Source organism: Gasterosteus aculeatus, chromosome Y (genome assembly GCF_964276395.1).
Source record: "Gasterosteus aculeatus chromosome Y, fGasAcu3.hap1.1, whole genome shotgun sequence".
Classification (NCBI taxonomy): Eukaryota; Metazoa; Chordata; class Actinopteri; order Perciformes; family Gasterosteidae; genus Gasterosteus; species Gasterosteus aculeatus.
Window position 1 is genome coordinate 13,364,394 of NC_135709.1, and position 17,080 is coordinate 13,381,473.

Consider the following 17,080-nt stretch of genomic DNA (forward strand, 5'->3'; position numbering starts at 1 on the left):
TCTAAAATTTGCAAAGATATGCAAATTGACAAAGCTATCCGTTTCTAATATTGATATGATAAGTATATAGTAATAATATAGTACAGCTGTTGGCTGTCTCTGCCTTTCATTGCTGTTCTTGTTCACTCTCCGAACTAAGCTCGTTGTCACATTTACCCACTTTAAAGACTGTGGCCGCCAGCTGCTTTGCGTACAACGTAATACACTCATGCAAATCCGTGCCCCAATTAATTCACATCTATTTGTCAGCTGGGGATTGTCTGATTAAATTATGAATCAAAGAATACAAAATGACCGCAGACCTGACAGAGCGTTGGATTTTTGTAAAAGAAGCATAATGAAATCCGCGTTGAATAAGCTGCAGATTGAACAAAACCCTGCTTCATCTCCTGCTAATGTGCCGTCAATAAAAGGCGCAGAGGAGGAGCCATAAACAGCATGGCATGTTCTGTCCTCGTTATGTTCATCAAAGTTCGTAATTTTGTGAATGGCGCACAGGAAGTCAAGCAACTGAAATCCTCCTTGTTCAGCCAATCAGGGAGAAAAGCTTGTCTACGTAAATGGGGTCACAAATTACAGCTGCCTGTACGTGCACTCTGTTGTTTTTCTGGTTGAATTGATTTAAGAGCAATTCAGGACCTGATTTACCTTTGATAAACCTGACAAGCTGTTGTATAAAAAAAAACGGTCTCTGCTTTCACCACTTGTTTACTGATGTGTCTACTGATGTGTCTATGAGCATGCAAAAAAAGTTGATCCGCATTAACATTGGGCAATTGAGACAGAGGTGGATTAGCCAACGTGATGCAGTTTAGCTACACTGCCTTGACTTGGAGGTGGTTGTACTGTTAGTTGAGCTAGTTAGCATCATGAGGCCAACGTTCCGAAAAAAATTTAAATAAATATTGTAAATATGGTACATATGAGTGATGTTGAATGCAGTTCACTTAACAGGCACCGGTGTGCTCAATGTGAATTCAATTTTTTTTTTTTTTATGTACATTCTTACGGAGCTTTTCTAGTCTTTTGACCAATCGATTATCTGCCGATGCTCGGATTAAAGCACAAACCTGCTCTACCAGTGATCCAGTCATAAAGAAAAAAGATTTGATGAGGGCTTTGGAAAGGATTCAGACTAGCGGACTTAATACTTGACAAAAAGGCTATTAATCCTAAACCGTATGAGACATCATCATCATTAGACCAGCAACATTTGTCTTTGATTTAAGAATAATAAATAAAGTACATATAATAATAAATAGATGCTCGTCCATTGATGCAGCACCGCTCTGCAGCCCGTGTTTTCACTTGTTTTGAGTTTGTTTGTGTTAACAGTATTTTGAGGGTATAATCATCTCTGGCTCTTTTACAGACTTATGATATCATTCACATTGGGTCGATCGCAACACGCTCACGCTATCACAGACATCTCTAGTCCAGTCCAAAGCGTAAATTATACTTGTTGTAGTGAAGCCTGCGCTGTGTGCTGCTTCATTTTCCAAAATTACAAAGGGTGTCAGTTAATTGGCTTTATTTGTAAATCTCCTAGACATGCAAATAGTGTTTTTATCAGTGAACTATTTATAGGCAATCACGTGATCAAATGTCCAAAGTTACATAAATTCAGAGGTGTGTGAGCAAGCACTGCATGTGTAAACGCCATTTTTTGGTTCTGCACGCCTCGCGGCAGCTACTTTGAACTTGACTTTGTCCAACCTCCCCCCTTTTCTGTGAAGAGAGACTAATCCCTGCTCTAGAATAATGCCAGTGTTTCTACACCAGCGAGTGGTGCCTCTATTTGACAAGCGCAGAGGGAGGTCAAGTCTTCTGGACCATCAGGACGGTACGGAAAGGGTTGGAGGGTGAACACACTCGGGTGGAGACGTCAGGATTAACACAAGATATTCACTAATAGAGAACTTGACCGCCTGGTGAGAAGAAGAAAGGAAGCGATACAGAGTGCGTGAGGATACGGTCAGAGCGATGGACCAACTGCTTTCTCTTTTCTCAGTGATGAGAAGCAATTAGCGCTTCCTTCTCCCTGCTGGGCTCCACGCCCTGCACGCCGCTCTGAAGAGGAAGAAAGACGCTGCCTTGCCTGCATGTCTGTTTTGTTTCTAAAGAAGACATTGGGTCTTGCTTCTCCCTCTCCAGCGCCTCCTCAGCGTCCGTTTTGCTGTTTATCATTAATTTGGGGCGCTTACATGATGGGTTGTCATAGCAACAAGAAGAGGGGAATTGAACCTCTTTTTTGGCACAGCGTTACGCCATTTCTCTCTCCCGTTTACACTATTAGCACACACACACACACGCACGCACGCACGCACGCACGCACGCACGCACGCACGCACGCACACACACACACACACACACACACACACACACACACACACACACACACACACACACACTCACTTTTCTTGGTTTCCCCCTTTTCTCTCGGTCATTTCTCTCCAACTTACTTCTCTTTGTTTTCTGCTATTATAACAACTAATATCCTTCTTTTATATTTCTTGTCCTTTTCTGTCCCTCTCTCGACTACTTCCACAATCACAATCACCTGCTTTGTCAATGAGAGAAAGAGATTTTTTCTAGGAGCTCGTAATTCCCTCTTTGTTGAAATTATCTCTCTAATAAATCGTATCAGCCACCGTTAGGGAGGCTGTTTGGCTGCCAGTGAGCTGGTTCATCTGATATATGAGGAGCCGGAGGGATTCCTACTGAGCTGTCAGCTCTAGTCATTACTCACAATCCATCACTCCAGCCCAGCTGGAACACACACACACATAGATTGGCAGCTCACTAAGTACCCCCTCAAGAAGCATTCTCTAGAGAAAAAAAGGGAACAGTTGTGTCTTACTTTTAAACTAATCAGCTTCTTCTACTGTTGAGAGGAGCCTCTTGACGACTCTGCTGAAGTGTCCTTGAGCAAGACACTGGATTAAAGTGTAGCGCCGTTACTGACTGGTGTCTTTGCCAGTACGAACCGATGCTCGTCTACAGTGACTGAGCTGCTCGGTGTTCCTGGTTAACACCACACCGTCAAATGAACCTTTACTGACCCTCCGTAAAGACAACACTATACAGTTTGCCATTTAAAACCAAACCAAAATGCCCTTTTAGTGCAAAGGGTATGATTTATATTTTTCCTCTTTATTCTTGTTATTATCTACCCAAGATCTTCTTTGCTGCCAGTATTTTGCACTGCCTTGCCATTTGCAAATGCCCTCATTATTTCAGTCTAAGCTTGTCGTGCTGTTGGCCACTTAAAAGTTCACAGGAGGCATCTGACCTCCAAATGGATTACAGAGGAACCTCAACCACAGCTTATTTGGGGCCCTAACAAAAAACACACAGAAAGGCCATTGCAAATTCAACATTATAGGACCCTAGTTTACTGAGCTTGACAGAGAAAGGACGCATTTTGAATTGTTGTCTGGTTCATACAACATTTAAAGGCCCCTCCTCCACCATGTGACATTGCACTCGCTTTTTTATTTGTGTGTAGCTTTGTATTAATCACAACTAGAATCATTTCAGTTTCTTCCCCAAGAGCACAACTCGTTGAGTCAATTAGGGGTTAAAGAGCTTCACAATCTGTTAGATCCAACAACGAGAAAGCTTGTTGAAATATTTAGGTAAACATGAATATCCAGCGTGAAAAGTTGCATCGACGTTCCTCCCAATTTGTAATAAAAACAGAGAAGTGGTTCATGACTCTTCTTAATGAGGAGGATATGATGTTCCCCACGTCTCCTCAGAGACGGATGGCTCCCTGGGGTAAACAATACCACGTCTGTCTGTCTGCATGAAGAGACGAGCCACAGTGGATGATCATCACTCACACGTATCTATTTTCTGTCGCAGCGGAGAGTAGAATGATATGTAATCATCATCAATCTGCTGGCTGAACATGATAATGTTATCATTAGAGGAGTAGAAGATATGCGTGTGTGTCTATCCTAATGATGAGTAATCCTAGTTGATGGCAGATAATAGCACCGTGTCAGAATTGTGAGGATGATGCATTCAGGTACCTGCCTTTTTCCGTGGATCGTGTTGGTTGTTAATGGTAGATAATAGAGTGCCAGTGCACCATCATTGTCGTCTCTCTTCGTGCTCAACAGCAGCAGCGGCTCGGAAAATCAGCTCTAACTTTAAAGTGTAATTTTAAACCGAGCGCTTTGAATACCAGGAGATGAGAATAGTTGTTGCCTCTGCTGACAAAGGAATCTTTCCCATGTGCCCTGACTTCAAAAGCATGCTTTCATCTCCCCTATTTTGTATTTTATGTTTAATTTAAATTGATTTAAATATTATATATATATATATTTATTAGAATATTAGAAGAATATTTCCTTTCTGTTTAGCTGGCTTGAGGATGAATCATGTATATCTGTATTGTCTGTTGACAAATGACCTGTAGCATGACGGTTTCATAAAAGAAGTCTCATATTTTCAGCTCTTTTCACTTTATTGCTTGACAGTATTCTCAAAGGTCCTGGACGGATTATATTTATGGATGAAAATGTAATAAATATGCATAAACACTCACTGCCACGATTTCGGTTAGGATGTATTGTGGGCAAAAGGCATTAATCACCTGCTGAGTCGATCCAAGTAGAGCTCAGAGCTCGACACGTTGGCACACAGCAGCCTTCTCATAACCAGCTGCCGCTTGTCGCTCACGGTCACATTTCAGCAAAATACAACCAGATGTTTGAGGCGATGCAGAGCTGCACAACGGCGACAATTACACTTAACCAAGGGCTGGAAAAGGCCCTTGGAAAGTTTCACATGGCCGGTGCTTGTTGTCATAGCATTCGCCGCGTGATGAATAATAGAGGTGTCAAAATCGTTTGACAGGAAGAAATTAAAGAAATGGAAGACATAAAAAAAAGTGAGCAACTCGAAATGGATGGATGAAGTCTCTGGGCCTCTGTAATGTAACAGGTGGAACCAACCAGGAAAAAGTTACATTTAATATGTGATTTAATTTGAATTTAGAACAATTATTTCACATGACCCTACTTTAAACAGAGACACCTGTCCTACTCACCGGTGAGTTTCTTCTACTGAGAGGGGCATATTAACCAGAACACAAAATACCAATGCCCCGTGCCGACACACACTTAACCTACTGTGGGTAACGACACTAACAACATATATGCTTGAATGCGATAAACTCCAGATCAAGCTTAACACTCTAAACACACTAAATAAATGCAAAAAAACATACAATTAAATTGTTTGTAAACTGTAGGATATTAGAAAGAAATATACGACCCGGTTCATAAAATTAATAAAAATACATATAGTGTACACCAGAATACAGCCATGATTCTGAAACTGTGTAATCCATAAAGTAATGACAATATTGTAAAACTACTGTAAATCTGCAACTGTAATAGAATAATATCAATGCAGTTATGATTGTATTTGATGTAATGTAATCAACTGGAATGCATGCATGTAATACTTGAACAACAACTGATATTGACTGAGGATCATTCGAAATCCCGAGTTACATTGAACTCACCAGAAGACCACTCCCAGAGGTGTGGACACTGACTTTCACACCTTTAAGCATTGGTATAAATACCTGTAGGAACCATTGTTCTCGAGTTCGCTGGTGGAGGCGACAGACGGGCACTAGGGATGGTCAAAGGACTGACCTGGGGCCTGTTGGTCGCTGAGACCAGCGGCTCCTCAGCTGAGATGTTATTTTTACCGCGACGCCATCTCTTTTATTAAATACATTTGATTTGAACCTTTCGATCAGCGATGACCTCTGTCCGTCGGGCGTTTCTTCATTTTTGAACACAACAAAACCCATAACCAAAATGTCATTGCATATGATAAACATATTCCACAGTTGAAGTTCACTGTTTTCACATTCAGTTCAAAATGGTCGAGCCACGGTCCTCCACGTGTATTGAACTGTTCCCAAAAACATTACCGTCCCGGACACGTTGCTGCTCGTTGACGACGTGGAGTCATGTGTGGCAGGGTATTACTCACAAACCACCGTCGGTCAGTGGCGGGGGAGAGGTGGGGAAGAGGGCAGGTGAGCTGCGGGCACGCCGAGGACTGTAGTGGCGAGACGGCGGACTGTCCTTGTTCGCTGGCGACGAACTAACAACGTAAACGAACTTTACGAGCTAGCGAGGACATTAGCCTCAGGCTACAACGAGCTACACTTTTTCACGTCTAACGGATGATCTTCAGAGCTGGAGGCGTAGACTCCTCCTTCCTCCACTTGGCCGCTCCGACCGTCACTCCTCCGCGACACGAACACTAACACCAACAACCTAAACCTAAACTTGCAATCGACTAACTTCTTCTTAATCGCAGGTGCGCACCCCGGGCGCCGCCATCCTCTTCTCCGTCGTTCCTCGTCTTCTCCTTGTCCCGCCCCCTCCACTCTCTCCATTCGCCAGCGCACCAACTTTTCAGTCACCGATTGGCTGGACCTGTGGTCAAGTTCTGTGGTGCTCTTGGGTGTGGAACTTAGGATTGATGTCCCAAAGTAATTGCAAGGGCTGCATATAAATAAATATGTCCACACTCCTGTGTACCCCTACAGTAAGCCTTCCCTCCCCCTCTCCAATTTTTCTACCCTATGCAACTCACCATCCACTATACACAGAACTTCTAATATCCAAAAAATTATTTTAATTTCCACAGGGAAAATTTTTCAATTTTTCTCCCTCTCCTTTATTAATTTTCTCTCAGCGTTCAAATGACAAAAACACGCACACCAACACACACTCCCAAGAGTGTGGATACGTTTCAACCTCATACAGATACGCAATCCTTTATATTGACAGCTAATATTCTCTATTCTCTTATACCCTCCTGTGTGGGTCATCTAAAAATTCAATTTCTGGCCATTAGCTGTTCTTCGTCCATCCTGGCAGAAGAAAAAATGTGCCCTGCATAAATGGGCGACATGCTGACCTGTTGTAGCATCTCCGCCGCAGTTGGACTGAGCACAAGAACAGTGTATAAACGATGGGAGGAATTCAAATGTGTCGCTTTCGCTCATGTGCCTATTACTGCTCTTCGAAGCTTTTCGAGCTTGTTAAGCACTTCGGTCAACTGAGGTTGTTCTTAAATGTGCTATATAAATAAAACTTGAACTTGAACTTGAACTGCTCAGGGTCACCGCGGATGCTCAGGGTCACCGCGGATGCATTGTTTTTTCACGGAGCACAATGGGTTCCTTCGCAATTTTCAAACAATGGGGGAAAAGCTCATTGGAAATTTGACATCTCTGGGATGAAAAAACAAACCCTGAGTAAACACGTGCCAGCTGCATACAGAGAGGACCCGATCGGAGATTTAAACCCAGGTCGTTCTCGCTGAGAGGCGATGCCGCAAAACAGCTGAGCCGAGCTACAATTAGAATTTGTGAAAACCTCTCTCTCTGCGATGTGACGCGGGCGTGTAACAGATGTTGAACTCGGTGCCAGCTGCGATGTGAATGAAAAATCTAACTCGACAGTAAAACAGTGAAGTGTATCTATGATATGGGAGCAGTTTTTATGTGGTAAAGTTAATACATGTTGCTACCATGGCTGAACAAAAAAAGCTAGCAAAATAGTTCATAATCATCGTTGATATAGGATGAATGTTCAATACACCGCTTCAGATTAAACCTACCCGGAAATCTAAAAGAACACAGAGTCACTCGGCTCAGTGTGTCAAAACCTGACAAAACCTGAGTGGGCAAAACCTGAAAGCAGATGTTGGTCTTCAGTACCTAACGTACTGAAGACCAACATCTGCCTACCATTTGTAAAAAGACAACTTCAAACAAAGAAGACTTCAACAAAGTGTCCTAGTCTTGTGGAGGAATTTATTTAGGGGGTCGGGGGGGTAACTTTGGTGTCATGGCAACAGCAGCCCGTAAGGCCTCATGGGAGGAACACCGAAGGATGGTGTAACCATGGGGCAACAGGGTTACTGTTGCATTGATGTGAGCAGAGGTGAACTACCCAGATCATCTAAACTCCTCCTTCTCATGCAGCCCTCCTTTGCTCTGTTTGGATTCATCATCGCTACAGGCTCATTCATAAGTTGGCTGGTAAATATGATCTAAATGCATTGTGAGATGTGTAGTCACAGCCATGAGCAGTTAAAGTACTTCTTCTCAAAATAGCACAGATATGTTTTTAAAAGTTTGGAAAGAAAAATGCAGTCCCAGTTTGACTCTGCTCCATCCTGGCTGATTCCCGAAAGGGAGTAATTAGGCACATGACACACACACACACACACACACACACATGCACACACACACACAGTCACACTTGGCGAGGGCACCGTGTTAATTATTAGGCACGTAAATGTCATGTCTGAAATACCCCTGGTGCTTTCAGGCTCAAAACAGAAGACCCCCACCCCCATTCTTCTCCTGATTGGCAGCTCATTAATGTGATGTTACTAGATGTTACTGGTTACTGTTAAGGTAAAGAACTCCATCACCCAGCATTCCCTAGTCAGTGGTGAGGGACATGCGCAGAGCGGAGCGCGGCAGACCCCGGGTAGCATTACAGCGGACTGTGCTAGTTGACATTAAAAGTTCATGAAACGTATATCACGCCTCATCTGCTTCTTATAAGATTGAACAAGATACAACACGGTGTCAGAAGTGGCCGTGAGCAGCTAATGAAGATAGATTTGCCACGGGAGAACGACGAGAAAAAGAGAGAAAAAAAAGAGATCTCTGGTCGCGTGAGGTAACGTGCTAACAAGTCAACATGCTAAAAGAGTTTGCTACGTCGTGTGATGGCTACAAGTGGCAGCGGAAGTGAAGCGGGAGATGAAGGACAGATCGAACATATAGAAGAGGATCTTGTGCCTGAAGCAGAGGACAACCGGCAACGCGAGAGGGCTGGGGAAGTCCCTGTACCCCGACGTTCAGTAATGGAGAGGCTAAGTCCACCTACTTCCATGCAACTGACTGGTAATCTTGCTGATAATTGGAAGCGTTTTAAGCAACGATTCAATATATATTTAGCAGCAAGTGGAGCAGGGGCTGATGATGAAAAACTGAAAGCTCACATTCTTTTGCATGTTATGGGAGAAGATGCTTTGGACATATATAATAGCTTTCAGTTGGATGAAGCTACTATGACCTTAGCAGAATTAATGATTAAGTTTGAAGAGTACTTTGTGCCTAGCCAGAACGTGACGTTTGAGAGGTACAAGTTTTTCACCCATGACCAGAAGCAAGGAATACATTTCGATGAGTACTTAGCAGAGCTTCACACATTAAGCAAAACATGTGAATTTGGCACCCTGAGAGATTCTCTAGTGAGAGACAGGATAGTTTGTGGCACAGTGGATAATGCACTCAGAGAGAGACTGCTCAGAGAAGCTGGACTTACACTGGAGAAGTGTGTCACTATGTGCAGAGCAGCAGAAACAACTCGAGCACAAGAAAAAGAGCTTTGGAGAGGTGAAACTACAGTGCATGCAGTACATAAAGAACAGAGAAAGAAGAAAACATTTACTAAACAAAAAGACCAGAAAGAGAAATCTGCAGAATTCAAATGTGGAGGCAGCCACAAGCCAAAATCATGTCCTGCATATGGAAAATCCTGTAACAACTGTGAAAGGAATAATCAATATGCAAAATGTTGCAAGTCAGCTTTTAAGCAGAAGGTTCACGCAGTTGGTGAGGAAGAAGAGGATGATGGGGAGTTCCTTGTGGATGTAGTGCAGGCTCGGACTGATGAAAAAGAGGAATGGATTGTGCCAATCGAAGTGAACAAGACGGTAATACCATTCAAGCTAGATACAGGTGCCCATGTAAACCTGTTATCTTATGAGGATTACAAGACATTGGCAGTGAAAAGCAAAATTCATCCAATAAAAACAAAAGTGACAGGATACACTGGAGAAAGGGTTCCTGTTAAAGGCGGATGCATCGCAACCTTCAAATACAGAGACCAGCAGATAAGAGCATTGCTACTGATTGTGGATACGAGTGCACAACCAATCCTGGGACTCAAGGCATGTACAAAGCTCAACCTGGTCAAAAGAGTGTTTCTAGTGACATCATCAGAAACTGCCAATGATCATCACTCACTGATGGAGGAGTATAAAGACTGCTTCGAAGGACTTGGATGTCTACCCGGAGAACACAAAATATGCATAGACAAAAGTGTGTCTCCTGTTGTGCATCCTTGTAGGAAAGTTCCTTTTGCATTGCGTGGAAAACTGAAAGAGGAACTGGCGCGCATGGAAAAACTAAAGGTCATCAAGAAAATAGATGAGCCAACTGAATGGGTCAGCTCGCTGGTTGTAGTACAAAAGAAAACCGGTGCTCTGAGAACATCCTTGGACCCAAGAGACTTAAACAAAGCGATCAAAAGAGAGCACTTTAAGTTACCAACCAGAGAAGAAACCATGGCACAGTTTGCTGGAGCTAAATGGTTCAGCAAACTAGACGCTTCATCAGGTTTCTGGCAGCTGAGGCTGGACGAGGAGAGTTCGAAGCTGTGCACATTCAACACACCTGAGGGCAGGTACAGGTTTCTTCGTCTGCCGTATGGTACGGCGGGAAAGAGAAGTAATGTACTGGCCGAGAATCAATCAAGATATCAGCCGGACAACAGCGTCGTGTGAGCTATGTCGCATCTACAGACCAAAACAACAAGCTGATGACTCATCCGGTGCCCCACAGACCGTACTACAAGGTTGGTACTGATCTATTTGACTGTGAGGGAAAGAGTTACATAGTGGTCACCGACTGCTTTTCAAATTATCCAGAAGTTGGAGCGCTGCAGTCAACATCAAGCAAAGCAGTCACCAGCTACCTCAAGACTGTCTTTGCCAGGCATGGAGTGCCATGTGAACTGTTTTCAGACAATGGGCCCCAGTTTTCCAGCTGTGAGTTTGCTGCCTTCACTGCATGAAAAGTGGGATTTTCGGCAGTATGCGGCACTGTAAATTGTCGTGGAATTTCAGGTTTGCGGCAATTGGCGGGCAACGCCGAAAACTGCCGTAAATTGTCAGAAATTGACGTGGGCCTCCCTTGGCAGTTGTCCCCCCATCACCACCCTCCTCCTATTTCTAGGGGAGGCTTTGACATGTAAATGAAAATGCTGTGAGCGTTTTCGCAGAGGGAGTTTTAGCCCAGGTGACATTTTTTTAAAAGGTAAGAAAATCTCTGGTACAAATAGATCAGGCTCAGTAGCCTAATTATAGACTCTTACATTTTAGCTTGAATTGATTTATTTAATTCAAATATGCTAGATTACTGTGTACGCCATTAGCAATGGCAAATGTTATGTAAAAAAGATAAACAAAATAACTTCTTTAAAAAAGTTTTAATCAAGGTAAAATGAGCATTCCATGCAAACAACATTTGAATCAGCATGAGGAGTCTGCAGAGATCACAGTCTCCTAGAGCTCAACTACAGTGCATAGTGGCAGGACTACAGTGACCTTTTCTCTGGTCTTACTTAAATGCACAGAGGATGTATTAACCACACATCTTCTAGCAATGCGCTCAACTGGCAGAAATGATGCTGGGTATGACGTCTCTGTTCCCTGCAAGCCCCAAACTTCTATTGGCTTTCCATAAAAATGTCTGTCCGGGTGGAGATGAAGCCAGGAAACTTGTGCAAGAACATGTTTAAATGCCGTACCCTTTGACACAACATTAACAACTATAAACTGCTTTATAATGGCTGGTCGCAGTTCTGCTAGAGGGTCAAGGACGGGTTCCTCAAAACTGTTAGTGTTTCCACACCACTTAGCATGAACATATGCTGACCTTTCTGCTCTGCATCTATCGAACGAGTAAGTTACATTCATATATGTTACCCGTTTACATGTCATGGCAAAACATTTAACCTCAGTGACACAAGGGTACATCTGATGATACATTGTCAACATTGCATGTCTGTCAGACTCTAGAGTGTCTGGTGGAATGGAGAAAGAGGCACCACTGTACAGGTTTCTAGGGAAAGTCGTTCCGCCGACACCAAAACACTGCTTTACATAAAGCATATCAGCTGTTTCAAAGTCCCAACCATTTGTCTTCCTAAAATACTGGTCCTTCCGTATAACAATAACCTCGTATGTGATTGGAGGACCCTTAGACTCCTCGTCCAATCACGTGTGAGGTCATAGGCATGACTCAGACAGCAGTACTTGCAAGACGAGCATACAAACAGACACGTGTGTGTTACTATATTCAGAAGAACTGTATCTCCAGTTCCTTTGTTTGGTTTTTGCTGCTTCGTGAATAATGGCTGGACGACGTCTCGCGTTCAACTCGCCTTCAACTCTTCTCCGCGGTCACCAACTTTCGGCCAGTCCGCAGACAGACAGAAGAAGCTGCTGATGCTCTCAGTGGATCGTCTCGTCAACTCCAACAACAAACTGCCGATATCAACGAGCGGTTCGCTCCACTGGAGCGTTCGGGATTCTGCGGGTTTCTGTCCATGGAGGAGAGGAACCGACTCAAAGAAGAGGAGACGGGCGCACGATCCCAAGATAGCGGTAAGAATACGTTCGATGACTGCAAGCTAAGATAAAAGTAGCGTAGCCTCAAGCTAAGCTAAGAGTAGCCTAGTAGCCTTACAAGTGAGCAGAAACAGCTTTATTAAAGTGTGTTTTCTTTGCCGTGTCGTTTACAGGAAGCGGTGCGCCGTCTTCACAACTCCGAGACGAACTACAGGCGCTACGAACCGGAGCAAGGGTCAGATTTACAGAATATGCTTTCATTCTGCGGTATAAGGAAATATATACGTATGGATACCGATCATAACTGTACATTTTGTTTTCACAGACTAATCTCGCCTCATAATGAGGCGGTGACCTCGTATTTGCTCCGGGAAAAGTCCAGATTTAGACGACGTCATTGTGTGTAAGTGACACTGTTTCTCCTTCCTTGTTAAATGTTACTGTGACTTGCGTTTGATTCTTTTTGTATTCATACCACACTCATTTAATTGTTTTCCAGCCGCCTGTGAGACGTATTGTGAGACGGGACGCAGGAGCTTCAGGTTCAGCCGGAACTCTCATTGCGGAGTTCAGCGCGGAGTCGAGCGAGAAGAAAGCGGGTCAGAGTTTATTTGCTGACTTGTTTCAGGTGCATTGATAGATGTGTTGTATCCGTACGCATCGCATCGCACAGTACTGATTCATTGTTGTTTTTACAGCTGCTGGAATCGAGACAAAGTGTGCTGGCTGATGACGAGGTGGAACGCTGGAAATCCGCCACCGTGGAGCTCACGTCGGGCGGAGGGGACGGCGTTGTTGGCGGGGTCTCGGGTGGATTGTACGGTCGCCACACGCACACGAGCCGCCTGCACAACAGACCTGCCTCGGAAAACACGGCGCCAGTGACGGTCTACGACCCCGAGGAGGCAAACGGACAGTTTACTGAGCTGTAGTTTTTAACCCGCCGTTACCCAAGTGCGGGCAGATCCTCACTTTGTATGTAGTTGTTGTTTGTGTGTTGTTAATAAAGCTCTTTCTTTGCATAAACATGTGGCAAATGTTCATTTTCTCTATAAATTCATTGATGTCCTGGTTGGTATCCTAATAATAGTGTAGTAGCCTGCATAGGATAACCATGAAATGAATATACAGCATAATATGAATATATAAATATATATAAATAAAATGAGGCGGGTGACCAATAGCGACAGATCTGCCAACCAATCACGAGTGATTGAAAGTTGTGGTTTCATCCAATCATGAACAAGGAAACTCAAGGCTGGTCTGCCCACGTGTGGTTTTGCTGCCAATCACGAGTGATTTTATTTGTTAGTAAGTTGTGGTTTCATCCAATAAGGAGTAAGGATATTCAAGCCCGCTCGGCCACCCGCGGCTCCACTGCATTCATATGCTAATTCGGGCCATTCGCACCTGCGCCAGCTCTCCACCTACGTCATGGTTCGTTTCCGACAATTTGTGGCACAGACAAACGCGACGTGCGCGGGTTGCAAATTGTCGGAAATTGTCGGAAATTAGGGAGATTTCCGGGCGTTTACGGGGACGAAAATCTCACTTTTCATGCAGTGCTTTGCCAGGGAATGGGGGTTTCAACACTCAACATCGAGTCCAACCTATCCAAAATCCAACGGCTTGGCAGAAAGCTCAGTGAAAACAGTAAAAAACATGATGAGGAAAGCACAGGACAGAGATGACTTTCAGAAGAGCTTACTGATCTATAGGAGTGCACCTCTACAGAACGGACTGTCACCAGCTCAAATGCTGATGGTTAGACGCATTCGCTCTAACCTACCAATAACTGAGGATTTGCTTACGCCAAAGAACGCACACAAAGTCAGAAAAATAAGAGAGGAACAAAAAGCAAAGCAGAAACAGCTGTATGATCAAACGGCAAAACACCTGCCAAAGCTGAGTCCTGGAGACCTGGTGCGTCTCAGGGACGTCTCTGCCGGCACATGGGGACAAAAGGGACAGGTGAAGGAGGAAGTTGCTCCATGCTCCTACAGGATCCAGACGGAGAATGGAGTGTCTCTGAGGAGGAACCGCACTGATCTGCAACTACGAACGACTGAACAGGACAGTATAGTTCAAGAGACGGTTCAGGAGGACACAACTGAATCTACTGAGCTATCGGACAGTGGTCTGACAGCAACGTCTGCGTCAACGGCTGTAGCGACACCTTTCAGATTGCTGAAATCGCCGGCTGCTGAAAGACAGGCTAGACCTAGGAGACATGTTCAGCCACCTATGAGGTTGATTGAGAGTTGCTAGACTATCTTTAGTTTGTTTTGTTTGCAAGGAAGGAAAAGGCAATGTGTACCTTTTAAGTTTGTCTTGTCCGAGTAAGTTTACTTAAAAAAAAAAAAAAAGGGGGAAGTTGCAATTGTAGAAGTTGTTTACAAGTATAGTTTATATGTTACATTACACCTGCACAAGATGGCTATGTTTTTACAGGGGTAAATATTATCTCATTGTAAGGGGAAAGATGTGATGTTACTAGATGTTACTGGTTACTGTTAAGGTAAAGAACTCCATCGCACCAAGTTGTACGTGCTACAGAGGTCGAGTTTAGTGTAGATGCGTGCTCCTCCTACCTGTTCCAAGGCCGCCGGGATGAGTGGCAGGGGAAACCGGTTCTTCACTGTGATGGCGTTCAATGCACGGTAATCGATACAAGGACGTAACCCGGCATCCTTCCTACCCACGAAGAAGAAGCTTGAAGCGACCGGGGACGTGGAGGGGCGGATGAAGCCCTGACGCAGGGATTCCTCGACATACTGGTTCATGGCCTCCTCCTCGGGTAGGGACAATGCGTAGATCCGACCCTTCGGCAGAGGTGCCCCGGGCAGCCACTCGATCGCACAATTGCACGATCGATGGGGAGCTAGTTCCGCGGCTTTTTTCTTGCTGAAAATCTCCTGGAGCGTTTCGTAGCAGGAGGGCACTGCCTGTGTCTTGGGGGCCGTGGCTGGCTCAACCGAGGTGGCTCGGCAGGTGACGTTCAGAAATCTGGACTGACACTCCGGGGACCAGGTCAATAACTCACCTCGTCGCCACAAAATCACCGGGTCGTGAAGCACCAGCCACGGGTGCCCTAGGATCAATGGTTCCCGGGAAGATGACACAATGAAGAAACTTATGTCCTCCTCGTGCAACGCTCCAACCCGTAGGGTGATGTCCTCCGTCCGGTGCATAATCCTCCCGGTGCCCAGAGGTTGTCCACCCAGTGCGTTGATTCGGAGTAGGGGGAAACACGGGGATGAGGGACACAGATAGACGGTGAGCCAGGCGTTGATCCATAAAATTCCCCGCCGCTCCTGAGTCCACCAACCCACGCACTTCCTGCGTCATTTTCCCGGGGAAAGTAAAACCGGAGACATTCCTACCTTGTGTAGGTCCAGCCATCACTCTGACGGGGGGATCGGAAATGGCAGTTCCGGAGGTGATGTCCTACTTCGCCACAGTACAAACACAACTGCTCCCGGATTCTCCTCATTCTCTCTGCTGGAGACAGGGTCTCCTCTCATGGGTGTTTTCGGTGATTGGCTCCGGAGGACGCGTCCTCCCTCGCAGGTGTTTAGAATTCTGGTGATTGGCTCCGGAGGACGCGTTCTTCGGCGCCCTCTTGCGGCCTCCTGCCGCCATGCTGGGGTTGATGCATGTAAACAGCATAACCTGCACATACTGTCGGGGTTATGCGTCTGCACATGCTCCGCTAAAGCCGCTGCCCCCCCACTATGCTGCAGCGGCTCCTATGCGCTCTACAAGCGCGTTCCTGGTTTCAAAACCCCGACAATCACTCCTAATAGCTCGTCGAAGCATCCCAGCATCAGCAGTCTATTACTGAATCTTACAGACACAAACCACACTGATGGCATGAAGTTGAAGTTAAAACACTCAACGAAGCCCCATTATTAATGGACATGGCTGAAATCCGGTCATCATAGTCGACAAGCCGAAGTTGTATTGGGGCACTCGCTCCTTTTGCTTGACGCACGCTCCCGATCTTGAATCTAGAATCGATTGCTCTTCCTTGGGTTCCCGGATGTTGCGGTTGAATTTTTTGCAGTTGAATTTTTGCGGTTGAATTTTTTGTGGTTGAATTTTTGCGGTTGAATTATTTGTGGTTGAATATTTTGAAAACGTTGAAAAACATTCAGATACATGATTTCAATGCATAAATATTCAACTGCAAACAATTCAATCACCTTTTTCTTTCAAAATCCGATGACACAGATTTACTTCCATATTGTTGACGCAAATGCATTTTAAAGTTGTATGCTGTCAATACTTGGGTTGAGTGCTTTCTGGTTAGTTTGGTAAGTCTATGATTAAGACACGCGTAGTGTTTATAAGCTTGTTTACTCCACAAACAACACATGCAGCATATTATTTACTTTTTTTACGCTTGTCTACAACACAGGCCTTTTCACTTGAATTGATTTCATGAACTCACCAGTGAATGCAGCCTCTGCGCTGATCTTTGAATAGGACTGTTTTTGCAACGAGGCACATTTACAAAGAAAATGAAAAATATGCATGTTGCCTCCTTTAAAATCACCCAGATAACGCAGTCAAGGGAGGATTTCACCATTGGCGG

At 44.7% G+C, this 17,080-nt stretch overlaps 2 protein-coding genes across 3 annotated transcripts in view; one reads left to right on the plus strand and one right to left on the minus strand.

Moving 5' to 3' along the window:
- Positions 1-17,080, minus strand: part of LOC120812213 (N-terminal EF-hand calcium-binding protein 2-like) — a 112,039-nt gene that overhangs the window by 82,094 nt on the left and 12,865 nt on the right. The window lies entirely within an intron of this gene.
- LOC144391209 (uncharacterized) lies at positions 12,055-13,509 on the plus strand. Its single transcript, XM_078097789.1, has 5 exons — positions 12,055-12,519; positions 12,657-12,718; positions 12,809-12,886; positions 12,983-13,082; positions 13,182-13,509. The coding sequence occupies exons 1-4, from the start codon at positions 12,361-12,363 to the stop codon at positions 12,990-12,992; spliced, it is 309 nt and encodes a 102-aa protein (XP_077953915.1). The 5' UTR covers positions 12,055-12,360; the 3' UTR covers positions 12,993-13,082; positions 13,182-13,509.